The sequence below is a fragment of the Pagrus major genome, chromosome 13, assembly GCF_040436345.1.
Source record: "Pagrus major chromosome 13, Pma_NU_1.0".
Taxonomy (NCBI): domain Eukaryota; kingdom Metazoa; phylum Chordata; class Actinopteri; order Spariformes; family Sparidae; genus Pagrus; species Pagrus major.
In genome coordinates, this window is record NC_133227.1 from 15532777 (window position 1) to 15558976 (window position 26200).

The 26200-nt window shown below is 40.0% G+C and overlaps 1 protein-coding gene across 1 annotated transcript in view; it reads right to left on the minus strand.

Moving 5' to 3' along the window:
- Window positions 1–10546: 10546 nt before the first annotated feature.
- Window positions 10547–26200, minus strand: part of ntm (neurotrimin) — a 148435-nt gene continuing 132781 nt past the window's right edge. The window contains exons 4-8 of the mRNA XM_073479832.1: window positions 24839–24967; window positions 24092–24212; window positions 23725–23876; window positions 13205–13240; window positions 10547–10647 (exon numbers count right to left, since the gene is read on the minus strand). Coding sequence (XP_073335933.1) covers window positions 10547–10647; window positions 13205–13240; window positions 23725–23876; window positions 24092–24212; window positions 24839–24967 — 539 coding nt within the window. The remainder of the gene's footprint in view (window positions 10648–13204; window positions 13241–23724; window positions 23877–24091; window positions 24213–24838; window positions 24968–26200) is intronic.

A 26200-nucleotide genomic window follows, 5' to 3' on the forward strand; every position in this document is an offset into this window, starting at 1 on the left:
CTCTCTTGTCTGTTTAGCTTCTTAAAAGTTAACTTAACCACTTCACAATATCCGTGACATATTCTCCAGATGCAGACATTAAAACAGTAGTGAAATGCTGCTACAATGTCGATATGACTGCCTACAGGACGTTTTCAGGCATATTTTTGCAGAGAACCCCTGCGGTAAAAATAGGCAAGACTCTGAATTGCTAGATGAAGCGCTGCTGCAGCCTCACTTGACACACACGGGAGAAGCGCAACTCACGCAGCCTGTGTGGCTGCTCTAACCTGTTAACATGAATGCTGAAATGAAAAGCAAGGCATTACGCCATGCGTGAGCTGCTCACACATCCAGTGTGGCCAGCCTGTTAATGTTGTGAAATGGTCACAGTTTGGTTAGATTTAGGAAAACATCATGGTTTGGGTTAAAATTTGGGTCAAATTAATACTTGTAACTCATGTAACATGAATTCAAACCAAGTCAACTTTGACTTTTGGTTACCTGGACCTCACCCCCAGATTGCATCGGCCCCGCATCTGCCACATTACAGCCGCGATACAGCTGCCGGAGCAGACCGCAGACATTCTAGACAATGCTTGTGTGTTTGCAGGCTGCGCCACCACATGTTTCAGCAGTGTTCCAGAAGTGGCTCTCCAGTCGGTTCTCTGGCGAATTCAATTCAATTCAATTCAATTCAAAAAACTTTATTTGTCCTCAGTGGGGGAATTAAAGGCATGTGGAGTAGTTGTTCACAGACACAAACAAGTCAGATAGAATAAAATAGAAAAAAATAAATAAAATTAAAACTGCAAGCAGTGATGAACGGGCCCTCGCAGTCCACGCGCGTCGTGGTGCTGTCAGGGTGTGGCGCTTATCCGGCCCCATTGCCTGATTATTGTGTATGTGTGTCTTAACTATCCGTGTGTTAATCGGACTGTATTTGGTGAAGGTGTGCAAGATTGTCTGTTTGACCACAATGTGCAGGAAATTGTTGTTTTATATTTTGGATGTTTTTTGGACTATCAAAATTCTTTTAATAACTTTTTTGTCAGGAGGGTCCACAGATGCTGTGTGCAAAGTTTGGTGCAAATTGGTGAAATTGCCTGGGAGGAGTTCGAAAAAGTAGGTTTGGGACATTTTGCGAATGTAAATTTAGGCCGAAAATGGGCGTGGCCTACATCACACAATACAGCTGTATTCAGGGAACACATAGATATAAGGTTTAACAATGTGCGTCATATTATGTGGGAGTTATTAGCCAAAAACGGTTTTGTGTTGATAATAGCGCCACCTGCTGGTCATTTTTGGTGTGTGAGTTACAGAGGCCAGTCTATACCACCCCTATCAATTTCATATCCATAAGTGTTATGGTGTGGGCACAGTGCCAAATATAAAATTAGACTGCCACCAGACCGCCACCTAGTGTCGGATCGGTAAAACGTTCAAGGGATATCCTCAGGAGGGCAGTGACAACAATTCTACCAAGTTTTGTGTTAATCCGACCAACCGATGTGGAGATATAAAATACTTCAATTTAAAGAGCGCCACCTAGTGATCGTCGGCCAAAATTTGGCACAGTGCCTTAGGACCTCATGAGGAAGTAGTATCCTGAGTTTCCTGTCATTCGGATGAGCCAATGTGAAGATATGCAACACTTCCTGTTTGGAAGAAAATCTACAGGAAGTTATTTAATAAATTGAGTATTCTTTGGAATATCAAAATAATACTTTTAATACTTTTAAAACTTTTAATAACTTTTTGTCAGGAGGGTCCACAGATGCTGTGTGCAAAGTTTCATGCAAATTGGAGAAATTGCCTAGGAGGAGTTCGAAAAAGTAGGTTTGCGACATTTGGCGAATTTGCGAAAAAAAACCCGGTAGGCGGAAATGGGCGTGGCCAATATCAGGAGATTCAGCACAATTCACTGAACGCGCGGATATAAGGTTTTTGAATGTGCGACAAAGTATATGGGAGTTATTAGCCAAAACGCACTTTCCTTGATTATAGCGCCACCTAGTGGTGGACGTTCAGCATGACAAGAGATTATAAAAATTTTCGCCAGGTGTGACGTATATTCCAAGTTTGGTGAGTTTTGGGGTATGTTCAGGCAGTGAAAAATGCGATCATTTTGGCCTAAAAATAATAATAATCATTACAAAAACAATAGGGTCCTTGCAGGTTCCCTGCTCGGGCCCTAAAGATATTTACAGTATTTACATGAGGTGCAAAGTAGCATTGAGGCAGGTTGGGTTGTGCATTAAGAGGCAGCAACAAGTTTGTGCAAATGTGCGAAAGTGAAAAATGCAATAGAGAGGGAGGGGAAGTGGAAAATGCAGTGACCGTCAACAGGTTACTTATTGACTGTTTCGGTATTGTCCAGTGTGGGGGGGCAGGGGTGGATAGGAGTGTAGGAGCTAAACAGCATTGGGAACAAAGGTTGCTCTCCTCCTCTGTGTCCTGCAGCCCGGGCAGCGGAGCCGGCGTCCCGTGGGGAGCCACTCAAACACTGGGAACAGAGCGTGGGAGGGGTCCTGAAGGATCCTGCGCGCTGTCCTCAGTGTCAGGGGATATGAGTTCCAGTTTGTTTTCTTTATGTGGTCTATGGCAGTGCACATGGCTCTATCTATCTATTTCTGACGTAAGTGGACTGCAGCCGGGGCAAGCTGCAAAGAGCAGATCAAGCAAGACAGGAAGTCAGACAGGCATAGTGCATTTGGTCAGTTTTTAAATTAAGCACCCTGTGCAGACTCAGGATCTATAGCACAACAGTCAGCACAAGTCAGAATTATTGACAATAAACACACGCTTAAAACAGACACGCTTAGAACAAACTACATAGCCTACTCAACCAGAGTAGAAGCACAGAAATCTTGGAAAATTGACGAAATAAACACAAGCAACTTAACAATATCAGGCAGACAGGACGCTCCGCTTCTGAAAAGCTCCCAGTGGGATATGAAGCCACGTGGAGGACGGAACAAAACAACCCTGCTCACGCCAGGTAACAGAGACATGACCAGTGGAATCAAGGGGTCAGTCTGTATACTAGTACAATAGAGGATGGATTGGAACCGACAGCCAACGGTAGCCTCTCCAAGAGCTGCATTAAGTCACAGAGCCTGCACCTCAACCTGTTTTGTTAGGGGTTACATCAGGCACTAAGTTTGCAGCATCTAAAACACACTCCACGCTGTCTCTTGCTGCAGTTTGTAAGCAGATGGTTATGTTAGTTTCAATGTTTTGTGCTCAACTGTCTCCCTTCAATGCTTCATCAGTTTCATTGATCTTAAGTGACTTTGGAAGAGAACAATACAGCCTCAGAAATGCATCAGTACAATGCAATCAATTACACAGCCTTGGATGGCCTGAAATTGCACTCCTGTCAAAGCTTTTATTTCAGGGACACGTGTCTCTAATACAAGGCAAAAAAATTCATTGTATCTTTCCATCAGTATCACTGTATTCAGTCTCTGGTGTATGGAGTGACACTCAACTGCAGAGAGCAGATGTTTACATGAATTAAATATTTGTTGAGGCTGCAGTAGAGCAGTGGGGTACCAACTGCATTTTTTTCTGGCACAGCTAAGGAAATGAAATAGAAATTTCTTAAAAAATGAAATAAAAAGCACAAAACCTAAAATACTGTTCATATTATGGACATACTTTACATTGTGTATCACACAGTAAAGCATTGCTCAAGGTCACAAGTGTCATTGGCAGTGACAACTCAAAGTGGAAACCTCTAGAATCTTCTTACATGTATCATCTATAGAGAAAATGAATGAGAATAGGAAATTGCTTTTGCAGGCAGCTGCAATAAACATTCATGGTGGAGGAAGAGGAACAGGTTCAGAGTGTTATGCAGACGTCCTGCTGTGATTGTACATAATTGATGTACCAGAACCCCTAAAATACACCGTGTTCAGTCTTGAAGACACACTGGTGTCATCCAGAGAACTGCAGTTAGTGGTTGTTGGTAATGTAGCAGACAGACCACAATGAGCTCAGTCCAAGGTCAGGACTTCTGGGGGTTTAAAAAATCAATAGGTTTGTCTTGTTTCTGGATAGGTGCCACTGTAGGGAAGTCTGTTGTTTATGCACCCTGGGGAAGTCTTTTGGCATTGCAGTGTAGCAAAAGATTTGATTTGTTCAATATCTTTATTTAACATGAATAAAACATGAAAACACCACTCAACCTTAAGATACAACATTTTATTATTGTCAGTCTTAAATATGAGCACACACTTTTCATCAAGAAAATACATATGAACCAACAATCCTTTACAATGCAGGGAGTCGAATAGCATATCCCTCTCCACTTGGGAACAACCCAATCTGAAGAGAGTCCTGTGAACTTTTAGCCAGGCAAAGGGCAAATATGTATTCATATGAATCATCCAAAATAAATCCCAACAGATCATGAGACTTCTTCATGTGTCTTCTATGAAAATCCCCTGGTAGCTGAGAACGGTTTGATTTCTTATGTCAAGCCAAAGTTCACATCCCAAAATGATCTCTTCTAGACTCCAATGCAAATCACACAAACATCACAAAATACCTTAAAATTAATAGTAACATCTGGCAAGTGCAAAACAAGTCAGTCATTTCTCTTAAATGGTATCAAATTTTCCTCAAAGACTGCTCTCCTGCTTTGCATATATGGAGACAAAGAAAAAAGAAATACACCCATAGGTTTTTTTTTTCTTTTTTTTTTTTCTAACTCAGCCCATGTTTCAACTGGGCCCATGTTTGCTTGGGCTGAGAGAGAGAGAATGAGTCCTGCAATCCGTATGCGGTCTTCAAACAGACAATGGAATTGGTCATATCAACATAAATATGCAGTGCTACTGCCAAAATATAAGCCTTCATGGGCTGTGATTCAGAATTGGCTGACTGGAGTCAGACAGAAACAGGAAAAGTTGTGTGTATTCAGGCCTTCTCAGTGTAGTTTCCCAGCTGAACTTCGGGGGTGGATCAGAAATATTTTACTAGTGTATTTCCAACATCCTCTCCCCGTGTTGCTAGGTTTTATCATTATAAGTTTGGCTTGAATGGGACTTACAGTGTGTCTTGCATATCCTTTTTAAAAGTCATGCTTGGTGGGAGTTTGGAGCATTTGCATTTGCTCTAATAAGACAGCACAGAGGCTGACTGTTTAATGTCATGCATAAAGAAATTGCAGCACGACTGCCTACTGTTTGTCTGAGAGATGGCGACTTCTTTTCAATTATGGAAGTTGCTCACTTCCAATTGAAATAGGTACCTCAACTCCTGCTGTGTTTTTAGTTTGCCTGACCGTGATGCATGTTATATGCAGCTGTGGGAGGTGTATGGCATGGGGAGAAACAATCAATGTTTTTTTTGTTTTTTTTCTAACTTTATTTAACTTCAGGAGAGACTGGTTGCATAACAGAGTGTTACTGTTTTTAGCAAATAGCTGCAATCATCACACTTGGTGAGACTAACTGTATATACCCTACAGTTTTACAGGATGAGTCCAGTTAACACCAGGACGATATGAGGGCCAACTGAGAGCTTATTAGAGTTTTCCCAACTAAATGAGCCATAACATGGCCAATAGCTGTGTTTTGCAACACATCACACCGTCTCACTAAATGTAATGTGATTGTGTTTATTTAACTGTTCCGCAAGCCTGCATGTCTAACCTTGAGGCTACCAGTGCTCATACTGCATAGAGAACACTGGTGCTAAGAAAAACAAAAAGGCCTCAGGTCACAAAGCAAGCCTTTAAAGAGGCAGCCTGCTCAGGTCCATATTCTCCACATGGCTTCTCTTGTTACACGTTTGAAGCAGCAGGGATTTAAGAACAAGCAAATGAAGATGATTCTTTCTGTTAGTGGCATGGGGCTCAGACCAAGGCCAAAACTTTTGGAATATGATCTCGCAGTATTTCCAGCAGTGATCTGACATTGCAGACTGTTTCTGAGAATACCTCATCCTCAGATCACAGTTCAGCTTGCTCTTTGCCTCTATGTGGCTTCTTCAGCTCAGCTAGGTTTACAAAATTATTTCTGTGACCATGGATCTCATCAGCTTTAATAAACAATATTCTCCTTTGATATTGACAAATAGCAGGGGTCCTCTTAATTATGCATCTAAAGTCAGAATGTGAATATGAAGTCTTAGCCCTTTTCACACAGAGACTCCGGCGAAATCTCACAATTTCTCCGCCTTTGTTTGTTCACACAGAAACAAGCAGCTCCGGTGTTAAGCCGCACCAGTGTGTCAATTCACACAGCATGCTGGTGCTGCGGATCCAAAACAGGCGTGATGGTACACATCATGACGTTGACATGTGTGTTGTTTGCCAAGTTGCCAAAGACACTACCAGTTACCACATTACTGTTGTTTGGTCCTGTAACATTGCTTTACGGGTCATTTCTCTTTTATTTGATGAGTGAAGGATCTGTTTAGCTGTCAGACTGTGAACACCATCAGATTGACACACCCCTGATCCGCCCTGCTGGCTTATCCATTCACACAGACGCCGTCTCGCCTCTGCTGCGACTCTGATACTACCTCCACAGGTGGATCAGAGCCGCAGAAAAACTGTTCCCCCTCTCCGCATCTGAAACTTTCACACAGAGGAGGATACAGAGAATCGGCACTTGATTCCCGCACTGAAAGGGCAGTGTGAATGGGGCTAGTGATTCTCAGTGCAGACTCAACTCTGAATCGATGCCATAATGACCATATGGCATTGTTATTATTAGGTGGATTATTAGATGAAGTCAGGGATACAACCACCTCCTTACATCTGGTTATGTATATAAAAAAAAATGTTTTTATTTCATCAAGAGATAAATGTTATATTTTAACAGCAGCCCTGCTGGTTTGTACAGATCTGTCTATTGTCTAACAGTTAGAGTTTACATGGGTTTGTCTCAGTAATACTGTGCTTGGATTGAGCTATAATACTGTATTTGATATGACTTATAAAAAACTAAATCACAATTATTAAGGACAAAGCAATACACTGCAAACATTGTCCCTTCAAAAAACTGTGAGTGCTGTGACACTCCCAGAGAAACAATACTGATGATACAGCAGTCTGGTATATCAAGGGTTTCTGTGAATAAGCCTCACTTGCATTGTCATTACAGCGCACAAAAACACACACCCATGACCAGATCTAAATATTACTTTAAGGTGGTAATTGCCGTGCTGTTAAATTATTGGGCAAATTGCTGAACAACTGCGCAGAGGTAGTAAAAAAAATAAAATAAATGAACCAGTTTGTGTGCTTGGCTGTTCTACAAAAGATGCGTTGGCAGAAATATACAATTAACTGTCTTACCTCACTAGAATCTGTGCTGTGACTGTGTGTTTGTGTGCGAGAGAAAAAGAAGTGGGGTGTGCGTGTTTTTGTTGATTGATATCTCCAAGCTGTTAAGTGAGTTGTTTTATGCCTTTCAAGGGAGCTCAAAGCAATGAGGCTGTGATTGTTTGTGCATATTGACAGCAACCACTTCATGTAAACCCTTCTGAAGGGATCCCAGCACAGACCTCCCTAGGAGGTGATCTGACTTCAGTTTGTCTTCAATGTGGTTAATCTTGGGGCGAAATGACTGTGCAAAATAGACATGATCAGTGGTGCCATCCTTCAAGCCAGGATGGAATAATTACTGTGTAATTTCCAAGCGTCACTGTGCTGGAGATGAATAATTGTCTGCAGTGTCTGTCTGTCTCCCTCTCTCTCTTTGTCTTGTGTGTGGAAACAAACCATGATTAGCCTGTCAGATCCAGCTGGTGATTACCCTGATCAATTTCAATAATGGCCCTATCTGTTTCATGCTGTTTTGATTTGGATATTGGCTCTTTATACACATCAAGGAGCACAAACCTTGTTCTCCCCCAGGGCCACAAAGGAGGTGAGTTCAAAAGAAATATTGCAGTACACCTGAATGATGGACTACGACCTCACCAGAGCTGAGCCACGCCAGGGGAAAAGATCTGCATTTTCTTTCAAGAGAGGAAAAGATGAAGTTGAACAGAGCAGAGATCATTGATTCTGTCACTTCTCTCCCTTTAGGCCTGCTCAGTGTCGACTGAGTGTGCATTAATTTAAAAATAACCATATGTGGAAACACTCTCAAACAGGGCTGTGGGTTCATACAAAGAGCATCACTGCCCCACCACTAAACAGACACACACCAATTTGTTTTAATATACCTTTCCTGTTTGATGGTGTGTTAATGGAATCCCAAGAATCTTTTAGTGCTACACATAATCCAATGATGTGGACTGCAGTTATTGTGGAAACCAAGAGTCAGTAGATAGTAGTGTTTGTATGTACACAAACCGGTTCAGTCCAGTCACCAGGATTAAAGGTAGGCACTGAACGTTTCTGCAAACCACTGATACACTCACATTTTTACGTGTCATAGGCTACGTACAGTATTGACATTTCCACAAAACGTGTCATATCACATTACATGTTTGTTACCTGACTGTCATGTTGAGAAATGAAGGGGATGATGGTAGAGTTACAGGCGAGAAGGATGCCAAGCTAGTGACCACTGTTCAAGTCCATCAGGTGTGACATAACTGGATATTTTTAACAACACCCAGGGATATCTCCAGCCGTGTTTGTGGCAACCAAGGCAAGTTTTAAAGTGTTTTTCCTTTTTCTTGCCTAAATCTAACCAGACCATAATCACCATGCTGTGACAAGAACACGCATTTAAATTGAACCTAAAGAACCATTAGGTTTCAATAATTTGTTGTTTTGCAGAAACGCTCTTGGCCAACATTTATTCTGGCGACTGGGTTGTACACTTTGCAAGAGAGGCATACTATCTACAAATTTCCTTCCACATAACAAAACCAGTCGCACAGACCAAGCTTTTTCATTGTGTCACTCAGCTTTTCCACTGCTGGGGGGAACCTGAGTGGTCTGGCAGGGGGTGTGAACTATTTGCCAAGACTTGAGAAAGATAAATTAGGCTACTGTCTCTGATCATTGCTGCTGTGTTGTGAGAGGTTTCTGATTGTTGCATAAAATCCTCGTACTCGCAACTGAACAAGGTGATGGAGGTCTGTCGTTTGTTTGCTGCCTCTCAAAAACACCAGTGGTAGTCTGTCTGCACTGATCCTTCTCCATAAAAAAAAATGGAGATGTGATTTGTTTTTGCACATATCCTGTCTTTTCTGATAATGCAAGGTATCAAATGGCAAGAACAGATGCAGCCTTTTTCCCAAAGCTCTGATCATTCTTGGTTATTGCAACTGGGTTGAAAACTGTACAGTGCACCTGCAGTCTTTTTCAATAAGAGCTGAAAATGTCATGTTCTGTGAACATTTCACAGTCACAAACCACATACTGTACATTTTGGTTTAAAGGTATCTATAAATTTAGATTTTTCCCCCCCTCCAAATTACCTCCATACTAAAACACAACATGTTTGCCCTCTTGTCTGTGAAAAAGACAACAGTATGCAAAAAGTGTCAATGTGTTTTGTTTGGTGTTGAGACCAGAAAACAGAAATCCTGTGAAGTATGGTGCTGTAAAATGCTTTAGTCTTTGGGTTATTGATGTCTAAATACATGCAAAAAATGTTTATTTTCTATTAACATGATTTTACTGAGTGGCTCTAACTCTCCAGTGCTGGTTTGGAACATGAACAGGAACATTTTCTTGTGGTATAGAAATGGCATGATGTTCAAACAAATAGCAACAGCATTAATAAATGTTATATTACTTAGGTCATTGACATTGACTCCGCACAAGTGGAGTAAACTTTCCCTCCATTTTTAACTACTTAATTATAATATCATTATTCACCATGTTTGTGTAACTGTACTAGTAAAAGAAAAAAAAAGACAACAACATAAAACTAGGATATTTGTTCCAAATAATTACAACTTTATATTTTCCCTTCTCAAAAAATATTTAAAACTAAACATAATTGAAAAAAATAAAAGAGATTAGCATATCACAACTGCAAGTATATCTCTATAATGCTGAAAAAAAAAATACTTGAAGGTTAAAAACAATTCTGCTCTCAACAACCAGAATGAATGATAATTATTATACATTAAAATATGAATATGAAATTCCTTCTGCCTCACTGTCTCGGTTTGACTTTGAGGTATTTAACATTCACCTCTCATACTTGCTGTAAATGTACCTTTTCCTGGAGTTGAGATGAATATGCAATGCGGTTAAAAATTAAGACAAATCAATTTGAATAGGAGACACCACATCTAAAAAAATCATCTTTTTCTGAGACATATACATAAAAAGAGACAATCCAGAATAATATAATTTAGAGAGAAAAAATATCCAACAGAATTCAATTAAAATGTAAATCATTTGTTACATCCTTGAAATCTAAAAAACAACAGAAACGTTTGTTACACTCTTATTTAGTGGGTGAACATCATTATGTAGCAGGATACTTCATGCACTCACTGTGCATCAGTTTATGGTTCCAGTTGAAAAAAAAAAAGAAAATCACGCACACACGCTTGCACGCACGCACACACGCACACACACATACACACACTCACACACAATACTTGTGTTCAAATCCATCCCTCTTCAAAATCTGAGCAGGAAGGGCAGAAACACCAAGAAGAGGAGACAGGTTTGTGAGTGCACTCCCATCGCAGCGCCGCTGCCATCCTGAACTGCTCTCGGTCCTGACAGGGGGAAGAAGAAACAATGTAAAACACCAACAAGTTTCGCCACTGAAGATTGTTTTCTCCGACTGGAGCTAAGTTTTTAAATGAACCTCCTATCTGCTGATAATTCAGCAGCTCAATGACCTTTCTGCACGACGCTGACTGAATGTGTGACTTTGTGATGACTGAGACTTTTACACTGCCAACTTGTATTATTGTTTGTATGTGACTTCATGCTCTGTTTTCTATGTGCAAACAGTACATACATTAAGTGATTACAGCTTTCACAATGATGACTGTTGATTGTTTATAATTACTGGGGATTAAGAGGTATGGATTACAAGGTAATGTTAGTCACATGGTATGAAGCTGGAGTATATATGACATTTGGCATTGTTCCTTGATCCTTTCATTCACGAATTATGAAATCACAAATTAATATTTTTTTCACTATTTGTTTTTAAATCCTGTCAATATCTTTTCTTGTCAATACCAGGCAGGGAGAACATTCTGCACATTGGATAAAATTGGTATAGATTTAGTTGAAAATCTAAAGACTATTTAATATTAATGTTTAATGACACTCTTTAAGTGTTAATTATATCATCATTTTAAATAAAACATACAAAATAAGGCAGAGCTAAAAAAAAAAAAAAGAAGCAGAATATACCCTTTGACATATAATGTCCACTGAAGTGACAAAAGCATTTTCAGTTAGAAAATAAAACATAGCAGAACAATGTTCTGGATAAATCTGGATAAAAGTATTTCTAGCACATTATTTAGTTGGTTTTCTGTGAATAAAAGGATTTAACAGTCGTCTCCTTCCTTCCGTCATTGTGAATTTATGATGATGTCATATCTCAAAATAACAAAGGGTGAACATGGTGAACATGGTGAACATTGTGAGCTTTGGGGATCCTCCCTCCTCCTGCGATTACACAGTGTCTCCTAGAGATTGAGTGAATGTAGTAGTACTATGACCCATGAAAGCTGTTAGTGAATCTTGGATAAAGCAACCTGTGTAACCCTACATTAGATTAACATACAACTAATATGCAACAGCAAATACACTTTATTACACATTTCTAATACAGTCAGTACATAATTGACAAGCATCATGTTGCGATTACGCAAGCAGACAAGGCTGAATATGGACGTATAGTTTTTGGGATGATGATGGCGAATGGACGCAAGAAAACAGACCCAGGAAACAACTTTTGTTTGTTGAAAATTATGTATAGAGTAAAAGCTTCCATTAGTGAGGCAGGGAGTGAACTACATTAAGTGCTGCACACAGTGTGGATAGAATCAATCTTACTAGTTGTATTCATCTAATAAAACTTGTAAACATGATTCTTTTACATCAGGCTACAATCTTGGTATATGCAAATGCATAATGGAGACACCTGACACCTTATATTCCTCAGATTCAACAAAAATGAAAGCCAAAGCCGAGGAAATGTACAATAAAATATCAGCTTCATTCTTTAAAATGTAATGCACCTGTAGTGCTCTAAAGTATTAGGAGCAAATCCCCAGGAATTTACTGCTAAAATACAATAGAACTGCATGATGCAAAAACTAATACTCCTAATATTTTCATCATGCTCTTTTCAGGGATGAGGCAAGTTCCATCTAAATGAATGCACTGTACGAGGATTGAGGACAAATTTTCACTTTGAAGCTTTCAACACAATGAATACTCATTTCCCCTGGATTTCCATGAGTTCACCACAGTTTCCTTTGGGGCATCTATCCAATTACTCTGCCACTGTGGATTATCCCTAATCCTGCATGTGGCTAATTAGAATAATGACGTTCATTCGTAGCCAAAATCAAAGCCATTAATACAACTGTGTTAATGGAGTGGGTTTGCTTACAAGATGCGGCAACCAGCAGTTACAAGGACGCATTAAATGACAAGATGGGTGAGGTGTCCTGCACTATCACCACAGCTCCTGTGCTTGTTTATCAGGTGTATCACTATTTGCAGATCCAGCCTTCAACCTTCAGTGAGGTTCTACGGCTTTCTGTGTTTGCCTTCACTATTTTCCTGGTAGGATGTACAGTTGAAATACAATACCTATAGTACATATCTCAACAATCACACAAGCACAAATTATGATAATGAAAGATGGAGGATACTTACAGTGGAAACAGAGCATGCAAAAATAAAAAATGAAGTCATGTCACACAGTGAGGTGGTTAGGTTTGCAAAGGAGAAAGATGAAACATGGTTAATAAAACAGCCTGCAATCACCATTTTCACAAAGATTCACATGACTTCTGTATGGCGCTTTGCTTTGTCATTCCTCTTTTTCAAAGATGCTGCTTGTCACACAACAGCTTTAATATGTCAATTTGTGATGAGAACAAAAAGTTATTCAAATAAAACTGTCCAATTCTGACATGATCAAAGAGCCCAGAATTGATTTGTCTCTTCTTTTCAAACACTTTAAAACAGCAGCCCAACTTTCAGTTTGTGAAAATGGCAATGTTTGTCATGTGCCAGCATGCAGTTAATGCTTTCAATCCATGACAGTTGAAGTGCATGCTGGTGCAGAATACTAACCTTGCAATAGCGTTGAGCTAGTGGGTTCAATTACCACTACAACAGGGGAATAAATGGAACAGAGCGACATATCGGAAACAGAACAGCAACATATCACTGACAACACTTGAAAAGCATGAAAAGTCGGCTGCTGAATGGACAGCACACTTACATACTTGACTGTTCAAACTGGTAATAACGCTGACAGCTATTCATCAAATTACAGGTGGCGTCAAAAGTCCATGTCAATGCTAAAACACTACAGGATTTTAATTCTGAACTGAGTCCGCAATAATCTTGACTTTAGTGACATGTTTGGTGACCTGGGGTAAATTCTCGTGTTGAAGGGAGTTCCCAGGAACAACTCCGGGGTGTAGTGGATGTAGGAACCTCTGTCCATCGCCTCTGCATTATATTGAGGCCTGTTGTTTCTTGTTAACCCTTTCATCTGGATGAAGACGATTTACAGGCTACAGGGGTGCCATCTTATCTCCTGGCAGAGAGGATAGTGTTTCCTGGACCATAAAGACTTCAAATGAGGACAGTTTTAATTAATTTACAACTAAACTCCCATTTCTGAACTCTCTTTTCCCTTTGACCAGAACCTCCTCACACAGGTCATGTGAGTCCTGTGACAGTTCACCAGGAGGGACGAACGAATGTCTTCAGAATGTGTTAATACAATGTCTTTACATTTGCAGATTAAGTAACACGCCTGATCACTTTCTACCTATTTCTCTCTCTGTCTCTATGACTTCTGATCCACAAACATTCACAGAGTGGACATCGGACACCTTCTGATGTGTTTTTCTATGCTGTTACTCTGTCTTCTTTTAATTTACGACTTACATCTGGATGCTATCTGCTCGCATTCCAAACCAAATGGTCTCTGTATTCTTCCAGATTTCAGACCATTTCTAATTAACCATTAAGTCAGTATCTCACAATCTTAATTCTAACACATTAAGAAACAGTAAGAGAAGCTCATAAAACTGATCTTTTCCCCGTTTCTCTACGATTAAGATTGACTGAAATCAAGTTTAATGTTTAAATGTGTCTTGTGTTTGGTGGAACCACAGTGCCCTCCAGTGGTGAGCCCTGATACAGTTGGACGAGAAATATTCTGTTTAATATGTTCATGGTTATAACCAGTAAATGACTCTGATATGTCTTTGTTTTAACAAGTATTAAGCTGAATATGTATAATTAATGTTTAATCACGTCATAATCCTTGTCATGATAGACAAAGTATATCTATTGAGCCATGGTGAGAAACTGAGAAGGTGAAGCACGGTTTAGTTCAGTGAGTTTCTGTGAATCTTAACACCTCCACTAAATCTTGGAGATAAAAGCCGGTAAGCCCCGCCTAGACACGCCTCGATTTGCAAGTAATAAAACGGAGAGATCACGTCTCTCGGTTCAGAGTTTTTGTTTAGTTTTGTTTACAGGTTTAGGTTTAGTTTAGTTTTTGTTTTGTTTTTAAAAGTTTTGTTTAAGTTTTTCTTTTGTAACTTATTTTGAAGCTCTTCACTTTACTTTGAAACACGCTCCAAGACAGCGATCTCAACAGAAGTGCTCACGCGTTGATTTTTCTCATTTTATATTTTTCGCAGTATTGATTAGCTTCTTTTATTAAGTTTGTACCAGAACGAAGTTCTGTTTTAATTTGTTTTATACCGTTAAGTATCGTAACCCGCTTTTGAAGAAGTGAACTTAATTTAGATTACCTTGCATTAACTAACAACGGAAGATCCGCTTGATCAACGTATCCTCCTCAGTTATTTTATTCAAGAAGTTAAATCTAGTTTACAAAGTCAGAGCCTGAAAACCACTCGAAGAAACGAAGAAGAACATCTTTATCACAATCATCATCACGACTACAGCAACTTGCTGTGTCCGAGACCGTGCAAGCGGTTCTCCAACGAAAGACAGACTCTTTGACAAGCCCCCAGCGCTCGCTAGCGGTATCATCCCGCTGGGCATTGAGCCAAGATCTGCACCGGATCGGTACGGGACCAGCTGCCCTCTTCCTAAGACAAAGGACCGAGGTGCCCAACCGACTGATACCGGACGAGCTGACCCCCGGCCATCGGACCGCCAGCTAGAGTCGCAAATCACCCGAGGGAATCCGCTGCCGCGGCCCCGCAACTCGGCTGAGAAAGTAGGCTCTCCATCACTCACAACAGCTGGATTCACACATGATACATGAGATGGTATATGGCTCTGGTTCTAATCTTTTAGCTTAAGAGAAATTCGGTTAGGGTCTCGTTAGTATTAAAAATTACTACCGTAATATTTAAATGCTTCAACCTAACCCATAATCTCACCATCAGCCCATATTCCACTAATAACCCATGACCTAGTTATTTCACATTTCCTGTTACCTGTGTTATTCATTTAAATTGCCATTTCATTTATTTAACCTGAATTATTTAGTCAATAAACCTATTTAACCGCATGTCGTTGTCTGTGCAGGTTTGTTTTTAATGTGGAGAACCGATGGATATGTGTAGAATCTCACTACTTCATATATGAGATGAATAAATTGATCTGAAATTGATTAAAATTGATACAAGTTAAACTTGTCCAGTCGAATTTGATTAATTACCTCCGGATTATTCAAATAGACAAAATAACGGAGGTGGTGCCCCATTAACGAGTGTTTATTATTAGTGTATCTCCTACATATTATTATGGTGCCCCGTGTGAGGCCACCTAAAACCACAGTTCTCTGCATTAAATTGAGGTGTACAGACAAACATCGGTTTTAATAATCAAAAACACAAAGCTGTCTTAATGTTGTTTGGCTGTCCACCGAGTGATTAGGGCGATACTTAACCTTATATTCTCTACTGCATATACCTTGAATTGTGTGTGAGCATAAAACTTCGCTGAGATTTGATTTCGCTGCTTAATATGAAATTAATGTGTATGGATGCTGCGTTGTAACCAGATCCGTGTGTGATAAAGAGCCTTCAACATCCCCGCATGTTGGAAATTAATGTGTAGATGCTGCGTTGTACCAGACCTATGATTTAAAGAGTTGTTAAACGCCGCCGTGCGTTAATGCTTCATGTACAGATTCTGCGCTGTAATCACCAGATCTGTGAGTTAAAATTGTTCAGCGCCGCCGTGCGTTAATGTTTCGTGAACAGATTCTGCGTTGTACCAGGTCTGTGATTTATTTGCATGCATAAGTGTCGCTGCACACTTCTTAAATTAACCGGTTTGATGAATCATAAGCTGTTGCGCTGTGCCAAAGCTTAGAGATTCAGCTGAGATAAAGTCTATATCTACCGCGATGTTCCGGAGATATTTGTAACTTGCTCAGACCCTCGTGTGTTCTGATTTAGATTAGCTACCTAAACAGAAAACAGCTGTGCAAACAGTGAGAGGTTTATTTGATCTACCCCGTGTAGTATCAAGATTGGTTGCTATGGCAACAATCTCGTTCAGAAGACAGTATATTTGACTGTGTAAAGGAGGACAGAAAACCTCTATCAGTTGAAATTGTGAAAACACAAGTAAATGAATGCAATGCTAGTTGCTGGTTGAATGTTTTCTGAAGTGCTGAAAAACTTGTTGGTGCTAAAATTAAAGTGGCAGGATTCACTGCGTGTGACCAGTGAACTCAACTGCTGTAACTTTGTCTTAGAGAAGTTAACCCTCCAGAGGCCAAACCGTCACTGACCCAAGCCTTGAAAAACAAGGGGGGTATATCAGTGGGCGGAGCTAAAAAGTCCCTCCTCTAGACTCTTCTTCGTGTAGCCTTGTTAAAATTAAATTCTGCGATAGCGCCCCTGGTGGCCGACTCTGTTAAAACCTCCGAAGTTGCGATAGCGCCCTCTGTAGGACGATTCGGAAAAAGATTTCTATCTTTTAATAGCTTGCTCTAATGACCAACTCTGTGAATATTAAATTTGTGACAACACTCCTGGTGGCTGATTCTGTTAACAACAAATACATTTGAATAGCATATTCTGCTGGCTAACTTGATTAATTGAATTTTGTCTTTCAGCGTTAATAGGCTGAAATCCCACACAGGTACTTGCTAAATTGTATTATTGGAAACCTGTGATACTGCAATAACTACTATAGTGAATTAATGTGTCTCATTATTCAGGTAAATCGAATAATTAAGTTGTAAATTACGAATTTGACAACTTTAACCAGATTTGACAACTTTATTCCAAATTCAATTGAAATTTTTGTTGTATTACTTGGAATTTGATCTTGAAATATGCTACGTGCATGCAAGTCAAAGAATTAAGCTGTTAACTACACATCCAAGTACTTTTAATCGAAAAACACATTTAGATCGAATACTTTAGTCATTGTTGTTAACACATTAGCTGTCAAATCCTTTGAAATCCAAAACGTCTGCTGTTTTTGAGCTTCACAAATTGAGTTAATTAACCAAGCAAACCCCACTTCTAATTGAAAACAATTAGAATTTAAAAAGCTCAAATAAAATAAATAAATAAAACAAAGTAAATAGAATTTTGAATTGAATTTCTTTTCTTCTAAAAACAATGGCAGGGCCCGGTGATTCTGACACCGTGAGCCTAGTGAATCCCTTAGACAATCTAGATTCAGTAATACTGGATCTCACCACAGAGTTGCTACCAGATTATGCAGATAAAATCCAGAAGACCGACCCTAGTGAGCTACATGAAATAATGTCCGCGTTAGTATGCCAGTCCCTGACTGAAGAAATGAAAGGAAAAGCCAGAGAGCAAATGTTAGGGATGATGGTTATCGTGATGTCTGCACAACAAAAACGCAGGGATCAACTGCTAGAGAACGCTTTAGCTGAAATAACCCCTAAAAAGCAACATGAGAAAACTAAAGAGTCCTTAACTAAAGCAGAAGACCGCATTAACCGACTTGAGTCTCAGGTTAAAGCACAAAAAGAGGAACAGGCTGAAATGCAGGAAGGAAACTCAGAGCTCAAACAAGTCCTTCACGCCCAAGGACTAGAGCTAGATAAAACAGAATATGAACTTGAAAAAGTAACTAAACATCTTGAAGATGCTAACAAAGACCTTGGAAAAGCAACCAAGGAAAATAAGGAGCTAAAAAGTAAGCTCAAAGTTTGGGACAGGGCCAGAGAAAGAGAAAGGAAATGTCTACATGACATGCAACAGGCACTAAAAGAAGCCAGGGACCAAGTTAACGAATCCCATCTTGAACAGATGGAACAAGAGGCAGAGCTCGAAGAGGTTAAAAGGGAATTAAAGCACTCCTTTGAGTATAGTTCATTCCCAAAAGCGCCTGCAGGTGCAAACTCTCATGAGGAAAACAAAGAGAGCAGATTCCACAGGAACGCTCAATTAGGCATGTCCCCGCCACGATCTATGTCACCCATAGATCCCGTTGTCCAGTCTCGGACTGACAGGGACCTGCGTGACCGAGATAAAAGGTCTCCCTCCTCTCAGCCTCTCTTTCCTCCAAGCGCGCAATATTCGCGAAACCCCTCCGACAGGGACCTAGATAAAATAGCTCGAAACATAATGCATTTCGAACCCAAACCTGGTGCCTTTAATGAAACTCACAGGCAATTTGACCCTGAATTTTTTCCCAACCCTCCCACCCAAATGATCGGCATTGCCGCTCAAGCTCAGGTAGTAGCCAATGCTCCTGACAACTCTTCAGCACCGAGACGCTCCGGTCCTGACTTGAAATACTTGCATGACGCACGCACTGCCTTGCGCATTGTCGAGGGCCTCCTTGTACATGTCTCCGACGCTCTCACTTCACCTGCATTCGTGGTGCCTCAGAGCCACAGGGGGGTGATGCTAATGCAGGCCCATAACTCTCCATGCGCAGGACATAGAAAAGCCAAAGCAACATACCAGGCACTCCAACAAGTAGCCTATTGGCCACACATGCAGGAAGATGTAGCAAACTACATCAAAGACTGCTCAATTTGCTGTCAGGCCCAACTGTCAAACCTGCTTCACAGAGCTCCCTTCCCACGAAGGGGCCACAGAGCCTACTATGACCAAAAAGTGTCCCATGACAAAGTCGAAGTGGGGGACAAGATTTGGTACTACACCTCTGCTCCCCTGACTAGAAAGGCCAACCAAAACACCAGAAGGCTTGCCCGCAAGCTTCTGCCCCAAAAGATCAAAGTAAACAAAGGCCAGAAAGAGCAGACTCTTAAGTTGGTCCATCGCAACCAGATGAAACCACACAAAAACCCCATGGGACTCGACAGGGATGCAAACTTGTCTGATAGGTCATAAATAAGGATAAAACCTTTAAAGCACCTAAAAGTGCCAATCGCGAGTAGAATTTTATTTTATTTTTTTTGTCAACAAAGGTCACTGTTGTTCGCGTCATTTACAAAGTTGAATTGAGAAACAGGCTTTGTAAATTAACCTGCTAACTTAACCTGCTTAACTAAATACAGTCCTTTGATTCACCCAAAACTAATTGATTCAAAGTGGGGGTTAATCTAACACGTTTGCCCTTTAGTCCAAAGTGTATAATAAATTGAAAAGTAGAATTAAAACCAAACTCTGAGATTGTTCGCAAGGAACATCCCAGACTGTTGATCACCAGCTGTCGTCTACACACAAAGAAAGTGTTTATCAGGCTGACAGACTCAACTTACAGGTTACAGCAGTTGCAGAAGTTCACTGTCACTCAATCAGAACTGAGTAATTTAGTTGCAGACCTAAACAATTAATTGGTGGATCCTTGATAAAGCTATCAGCTATAAAGCTTGTAAGAATATTTTGTTTGTTTAAATCTTGGACTCTCTGCAGCTCATGCTGTAAGTTTATTCACAGTAAAATCGCCATGAATGTGAATTTCAAGCTGAAATCCCAGACATCAGAGCGCAGATCAACCAACAACAGCAGGTGCTACAAACATAAGCCAATCATTGTAGAGCATCATTTTGGTGGTCAAAACCCACAGTGAAGCTCTGAATAAAACTCTCCTTGCTATAATCAGAATTAGAATCAGAAATACTTTAGTGATCCCTGAAGGGATATTGCTTGTGTTACAGCTGCTCCCAGTCAGTCTTAGAAAATAAGCAGGAATGTACATCTATATGAACAGTGTAATAAATATTTACGTGAGTAATCATTCTCCTTTCAGTCATGTCGGTTGATTATGCTCACACACAACCTGTCAGTTCGTTATGGCAGACACGCTGAGAGACATTGGATCCTCAGTGAACAGCTCAGCCATAAATAAGATTCTTCTGCATCTTATCCCACTGTTTCTGGTGAAGTAAATTTTATCCACCATTACCAGAGAACGTTATCCTATACATTGAAAATTTAGCTCCATCATTTGGACACAAACCAATATGAAATCAAGAAATCTAAATTTTTCGACAAACACACACTTGAGTTAGAGCAAAACACTCTTACTCAAGTGCAGTGATCAGTTATTGATAGCGACTCTCACAGTTAGTTGATAACAGTTACTATTGACAGTTCTATAACAGGCTCCTTAATTCTATAAGATTAAGAGTAGAACTTTCCACTAACCAAGTTAGTATTATCAGTACTGTTTTCCCTTATTTTTTCTTTACTATATGATTAGACCTTAGCACATGCCAAAGTCAGACACCATCTCTGATCATAAAGTGTGCCACCTGTGCTCCTCGACGATGGACATCATGACTTCATCGATCCAAAGTTCCCGCTACTACGGTCATTCAGATCGAAGTGGGGGATATGTAGGAACCTCTGTCCATCGCCTCTGCATTATATTGAGGCCTGTTGTTTCTTGTTAACCCTTTCATCTGGATGAAGACGATTTACAGGCTACAGGGGTGCCATCTTATCTCCTGGCAGAGAGGATAGTGTTTCCTGGACCATAAAGACTTCAAATGAGGACAGTTTTAATTAATTTACAACTAAACTCCCATTTCTGAACTCTCTTTTCCCTTTGACCAGAACCTCCTCACACAGGTCATGTGAGTCCTGTGACAGTTCACCAGGAGGGACGAACGAATGTCTTCAGAATGTGTTAATACAATGTCTTTACATTTGCAGATTAAGTAACACGCCTGATCACTTTCTACCTATTTCTCTCTCTGTCTCTATGACTTCTGATCCACAAACATTCACAGAGTGGACATCGGACACCTTCTGATGTGTTTTTCTATGCTGTTACTCTGTCTTCTTTTAATTTACGACTTACATCTGGATGCTATCTGCTCGCATTCCAAACCAAATGGTCTCTGTATTCTTCCAGATTTCAGACCATTTCTAATTAACCATTAAGTCAGTATCTCACAATCTTAATTCTAACACATTAAGAAACAGTAAGAGAAGCTCATAAAACTGATCTTTTCCCCGTTTCTCTACGATTAAGATTGACTGAAATCAAGTTTAATGTTTAAATGTGTCTTGTGTTTGGTGGAACCACAGTGCCCTCCAGTGGTGAGCCCTGATACAGTTGGACGAGAAATATTCTGTTTAATATGTTCATGGTTATAACCAGTAAATGACTCTGATATGTCTTTGTTTTAACAAGTATTAAGCTGAATATGTATAATTAATGTTTAATCACGTCATAATCCTTGTCATGATAGACAAAGTATATCTATTGAGCCATGGTGAGAAACTGAGAAGGTGAAGCACGGTTTAGTTCAGTGAGTTTCTGTGAATCTTAACACCTCCACTAAATCTTGGAGATAAAAGCCGGTAAGCCCCGCCTAGACACGCCTCGATTTGCAAGTAATAAAACGGAGAGATCACGTCTCTCGGTTCAGAGTTTTTGTTTAGTTTTGTTTACAGGTTTAGGTTTAGTTTAGTTTTTGTTTTGTTTTTAAAAGTTTTGTTTAAGTTTTTCTTTTGTAACTTATTTTGAAGCTCTTCACTTTACTTTGAAACACGCTCCAAGACAGCGATCTCAACAGAAGTGCTCACGCGTTGATTTTTCTCATTTTATATTTTTCGCAGTATTGATTAGCTTCTTTTATTAAGTTTGTACCAGAACGAAGTTCTGTTTTAATTTGTTTTATACCGTTAAGTATCGTAACCCGCTTTTGAAGAAGTGAACTTAATTTAGATTACCTTGCATTAACTAACAACGGAAGATCCGCTTGATCAACGTATCCTCCTCAGTTATTTTATTCAAGAAGTTAAATCTAGTTTACAAAGTCAGAGCCTGAAAACCACTCGAAGAAACGAAGAAGAACATCTTTATCACAATCATCATCACGACTACAGCAACTTGCTGTGTCCGAGACCGTGCAAGCGGTTCTCCAACGAAAGACAGACTCTTTGACAAGCCCCCAGCGCTCGCTAGCGGTATCATCCCGCTGGGCATTGAGCCAAGATCTGCACCGGATCGGTACGGGACCAGCTGCCCTCTTCCTAAGACAAAGGACCGAGGTGCCCAACCGACTGATACCGGACGAGCTGACCCCCGGCCATCGGACCGCCAGCTAGAGTCGCAAATCACCCGAGGGAATCCGCTGCCGCGGCCCCGCAACTCGGCTGAGAAAGTAGGCTCTCCATCACTCACAACAGCTGGATTCACACATGATACATGAGATGGTATATGGCTCTGGTTCTAATCTTTTAGCTTAAGAGAAATTCGGTTAGGGTCTCGTTAGTATTAAAAATTACTACCGTAATATTTAAATGCTTCAACCTAACCCATAATCTCACCATCAGCCCATATTCCACTAATAACCCATGACCTAGTTATTTCACATTTCCTGTTACCTGTGTTATTCATTTAAATTGCCATTTCATTTATTTAACCTGAATTATTTAGTCAATAAACCTATTTAACCGCATGTCGTTGTCTGTGCAGGTTTGTTTTTAATGTGGAGAACCGATGGATATGTGTAGAATCTCACTACTTCATATATGAGATGAATAAATTGATCTGAAATTGATTAAAATTGATACAAGTTAAACTTGTCCAGTCGAATTTGATTAATTACCTCCGGATTATTCAAATAGACAAAATAACGGAGGTGGTGCCCCATTAACGAGTGTTTATTATTAGTGTATCTCCTACATGGACGCAGTTGGAATTGCAATTGAATTCTCAATAACCACATGATAAGTTGGTAGATGGCATCACAGTCCCATTATGGTATCGCAACATATTTTTATCATGAAATTTGGTATATCGTTACATGCCTGTTTAACATGATAACTTTACTTTTACGCAAGTATGTCTTTTGGGTACTTTTTGCAACACTAAAGGCACAGATCTATGTAAATGTAGATAAAAGCAGACCGTGGCTTGTCTCTTTTGTGTTTACTCAAACAAACTGTGGTTGTCTGCATACAGTATGAATGGATATCTTTCTATACAGGATTCTGAGGAGTAAATAGGATATTTTCATGTTTAAAAACAGTTAATTATGAAAGCTTTCAGGAAATGGGCAAAGGTTGAATCACACTGATACAGTGAAGAAGTATAGAGAGTAACTTGCGTGAAAAAAAATTGTGGATTATTACTTATATTGAAACATACACTAGGCCAATACACTAAAGATGCATGTATTTCCTGTTCTGTAGATCTAAAATGTAACAGATTCCTGTACTCACCAAACAGAAGGAAGCTTGTGTTTGAGCTCCCAAGTTTGTTGATGGCGACACAAGTGTAGTTCCCGTAATCTCCATCAGTGACGTTAAAAAAAGTCAGCTTTGACAGTGATCCAGTATTCACAATTTCCATGCCATCAAAACCATTGAAGATCCTAGATGGGAGAAAAATAAATCATGGACAGACAGCAAAATAATAATTCAACTGATAATTAGTACCAAATGTCAGTAATCTTAATGCCTGTGTGACTGACAGCTGATCAATAATAATTGTGAAAACTAATGACAGTAAACACACACACACGCACACACACACGCATGCACACTTTTTCCATTTGTCAATGTGAAATGCAAATGTAAAAGCCATTACCTTCTGTCATCTTTATACCACTCAAAATCTGCCTCAGGCACTGCATCAGCCTCACACTCCAACACTCCTCTTTGGCCCAGAGTCACTCCAACATCTCTGCCCTCTGACACGGTCGGAGCATCTAGAAGCAGGCAGCAACACATGACAGCACTGTGATCAGGACTCCAAGGCAGCACAAGTCAATGATATCGGGGGGGGGGGTCACAGCATTTACTCCTCTTCGGAGGACTCGACTCTTAGCTGTCATTTACACTATGACCTCACATGAAATGCAATTAGGAGTTTAAATTGTGTACATTATTTATTACACTGATAAAACAGTCAAAAAGACAAAGTTTTCTATCAAATTAGCCAAACCATTTTTCCTTTGAAAATGTAGTTAAATGATGAATCGGTTGTCAAAATCATTGTAGATTAATCTTCTGTCAACCAACTAATGGAATAAAACTTTTACCCCAGCTATATATGATTGGATGTAAACCTGGTGTAAACACTGTTAAATAATAATTAATAGCTATTGTGTTTAAATGTTTAATAACTTTTGAACCACAATATACTAAAACTCATGTTAAGTGGAGTTTCTCAGTTTTTCAGTGAAATCACACGTCTTGCGTGGCCATTCGGGGCCTCTGTGAACGTAAAGATAAATGATTTAAATAATTACATGATCATTTCATTTATGCTAATGGACTTACTGATAAACTGACTTATGGTTTTAGAACTGGTTATTCAAAGTGTCGGACTCACAGTTGACAGTGATGTCTATAGTCTGGACATCTGTGTCGATATCATTCACAGCTGTGCATTCATACGTCCCTGCTCTCTGTCTGGAGATGGATGGGATTTCCAGGTACTCATCATCTGATGCCAGGTCCCCTACAAGAGTCACACACACAAAGAGGGAGAAAGTAGAGATGGTCATTCAGAGTTAATGTGACAGGTCAACAGCTGTGGCTTTGACTGTCATTGTCACACTCTGTGTCACTGCATGGCCTCTGGAAATGTTATCATCACGCTGGTGCACAAAGAGAAAGGAGGAAGGTGTTGTCATGAACAATTTTAACAGTGATAATTCATCTACATATTTGAATTTGTGTGTGAACTGTGATGCTATGCAGTACATCAACAACTGTTCTGCTATTTGAAAAAAGGAGGATATATTTTGGTATTAACAGAACAAAGAGAGAAGTTCAGTCAATCAAACATCTAAGTTCAGCAGCAGCAGCAGAAGCGGTGAAAGCTCCTGTTAACTCTTGTAGCAAACTGATCTGGTATGACAGGCAAATTTCACAAAGCTACATGTGTGTCAGAACTTACACAAGTAAATATCATGACATCTGTCTCTGTCTGTGGTGCTCCTCTATTGCTTCTTTCAACACTTACAAAGACTGGTTCTTGAGCTCACTGACATATTTCAGAGGACATTACAGCACTTGGTGATTAGTGCTTTGTTAAGCCCCCACTCATTATCACTCGTCTGTCAGAACTTTGATATTCTGCTCTTTTGTGTGTACCTCTTAAGCCCGCAAGCACACCACAAGAAGTACTCAGATATGAGAATCTGAACAGGGGAAAATGCCAGCCGTGTTACTTTTTCTTGTATCAATTTGATACGCTTGACAGAGACACTTAACACAGCACTCAACGTAAAGAACAAAAGACATAATTGACTTCAAGCCTCCTCCCAAGATGTTGGTAGGTGACAGTAATAAATTGCACAAGGATTCACTTTGCTGGGTTTAGACACATTACTGAATTGCACCTGGGAAAGCTGTTACAGGGAGAAGTCCTCGTGTACACACCAATCACCTGACGAGGAGTATCAGGAGGACTCATGTAGGTGTGTAAGTTCCACTTGGTTTCTTTTCTGCTCGGCTATCTCTCAGAAGAGGATACTCCATTTGGCCAATAGAGACTGCACTGTCAGTAAAGCCACACTGCGATCCTCTGTGGAGACTTAATCAAGACAAGGCTGCCAGCTGATGCACCTTCTCAAAGTCCTCACATCAAGCATCAGGTTTATGGCAAGCTGCTTCACATTACCTGCATAAACAGCTGTCCTTCAGAGTGAAGCATGAAATCAATGTTTCTCTAGAGTTCAACACCACA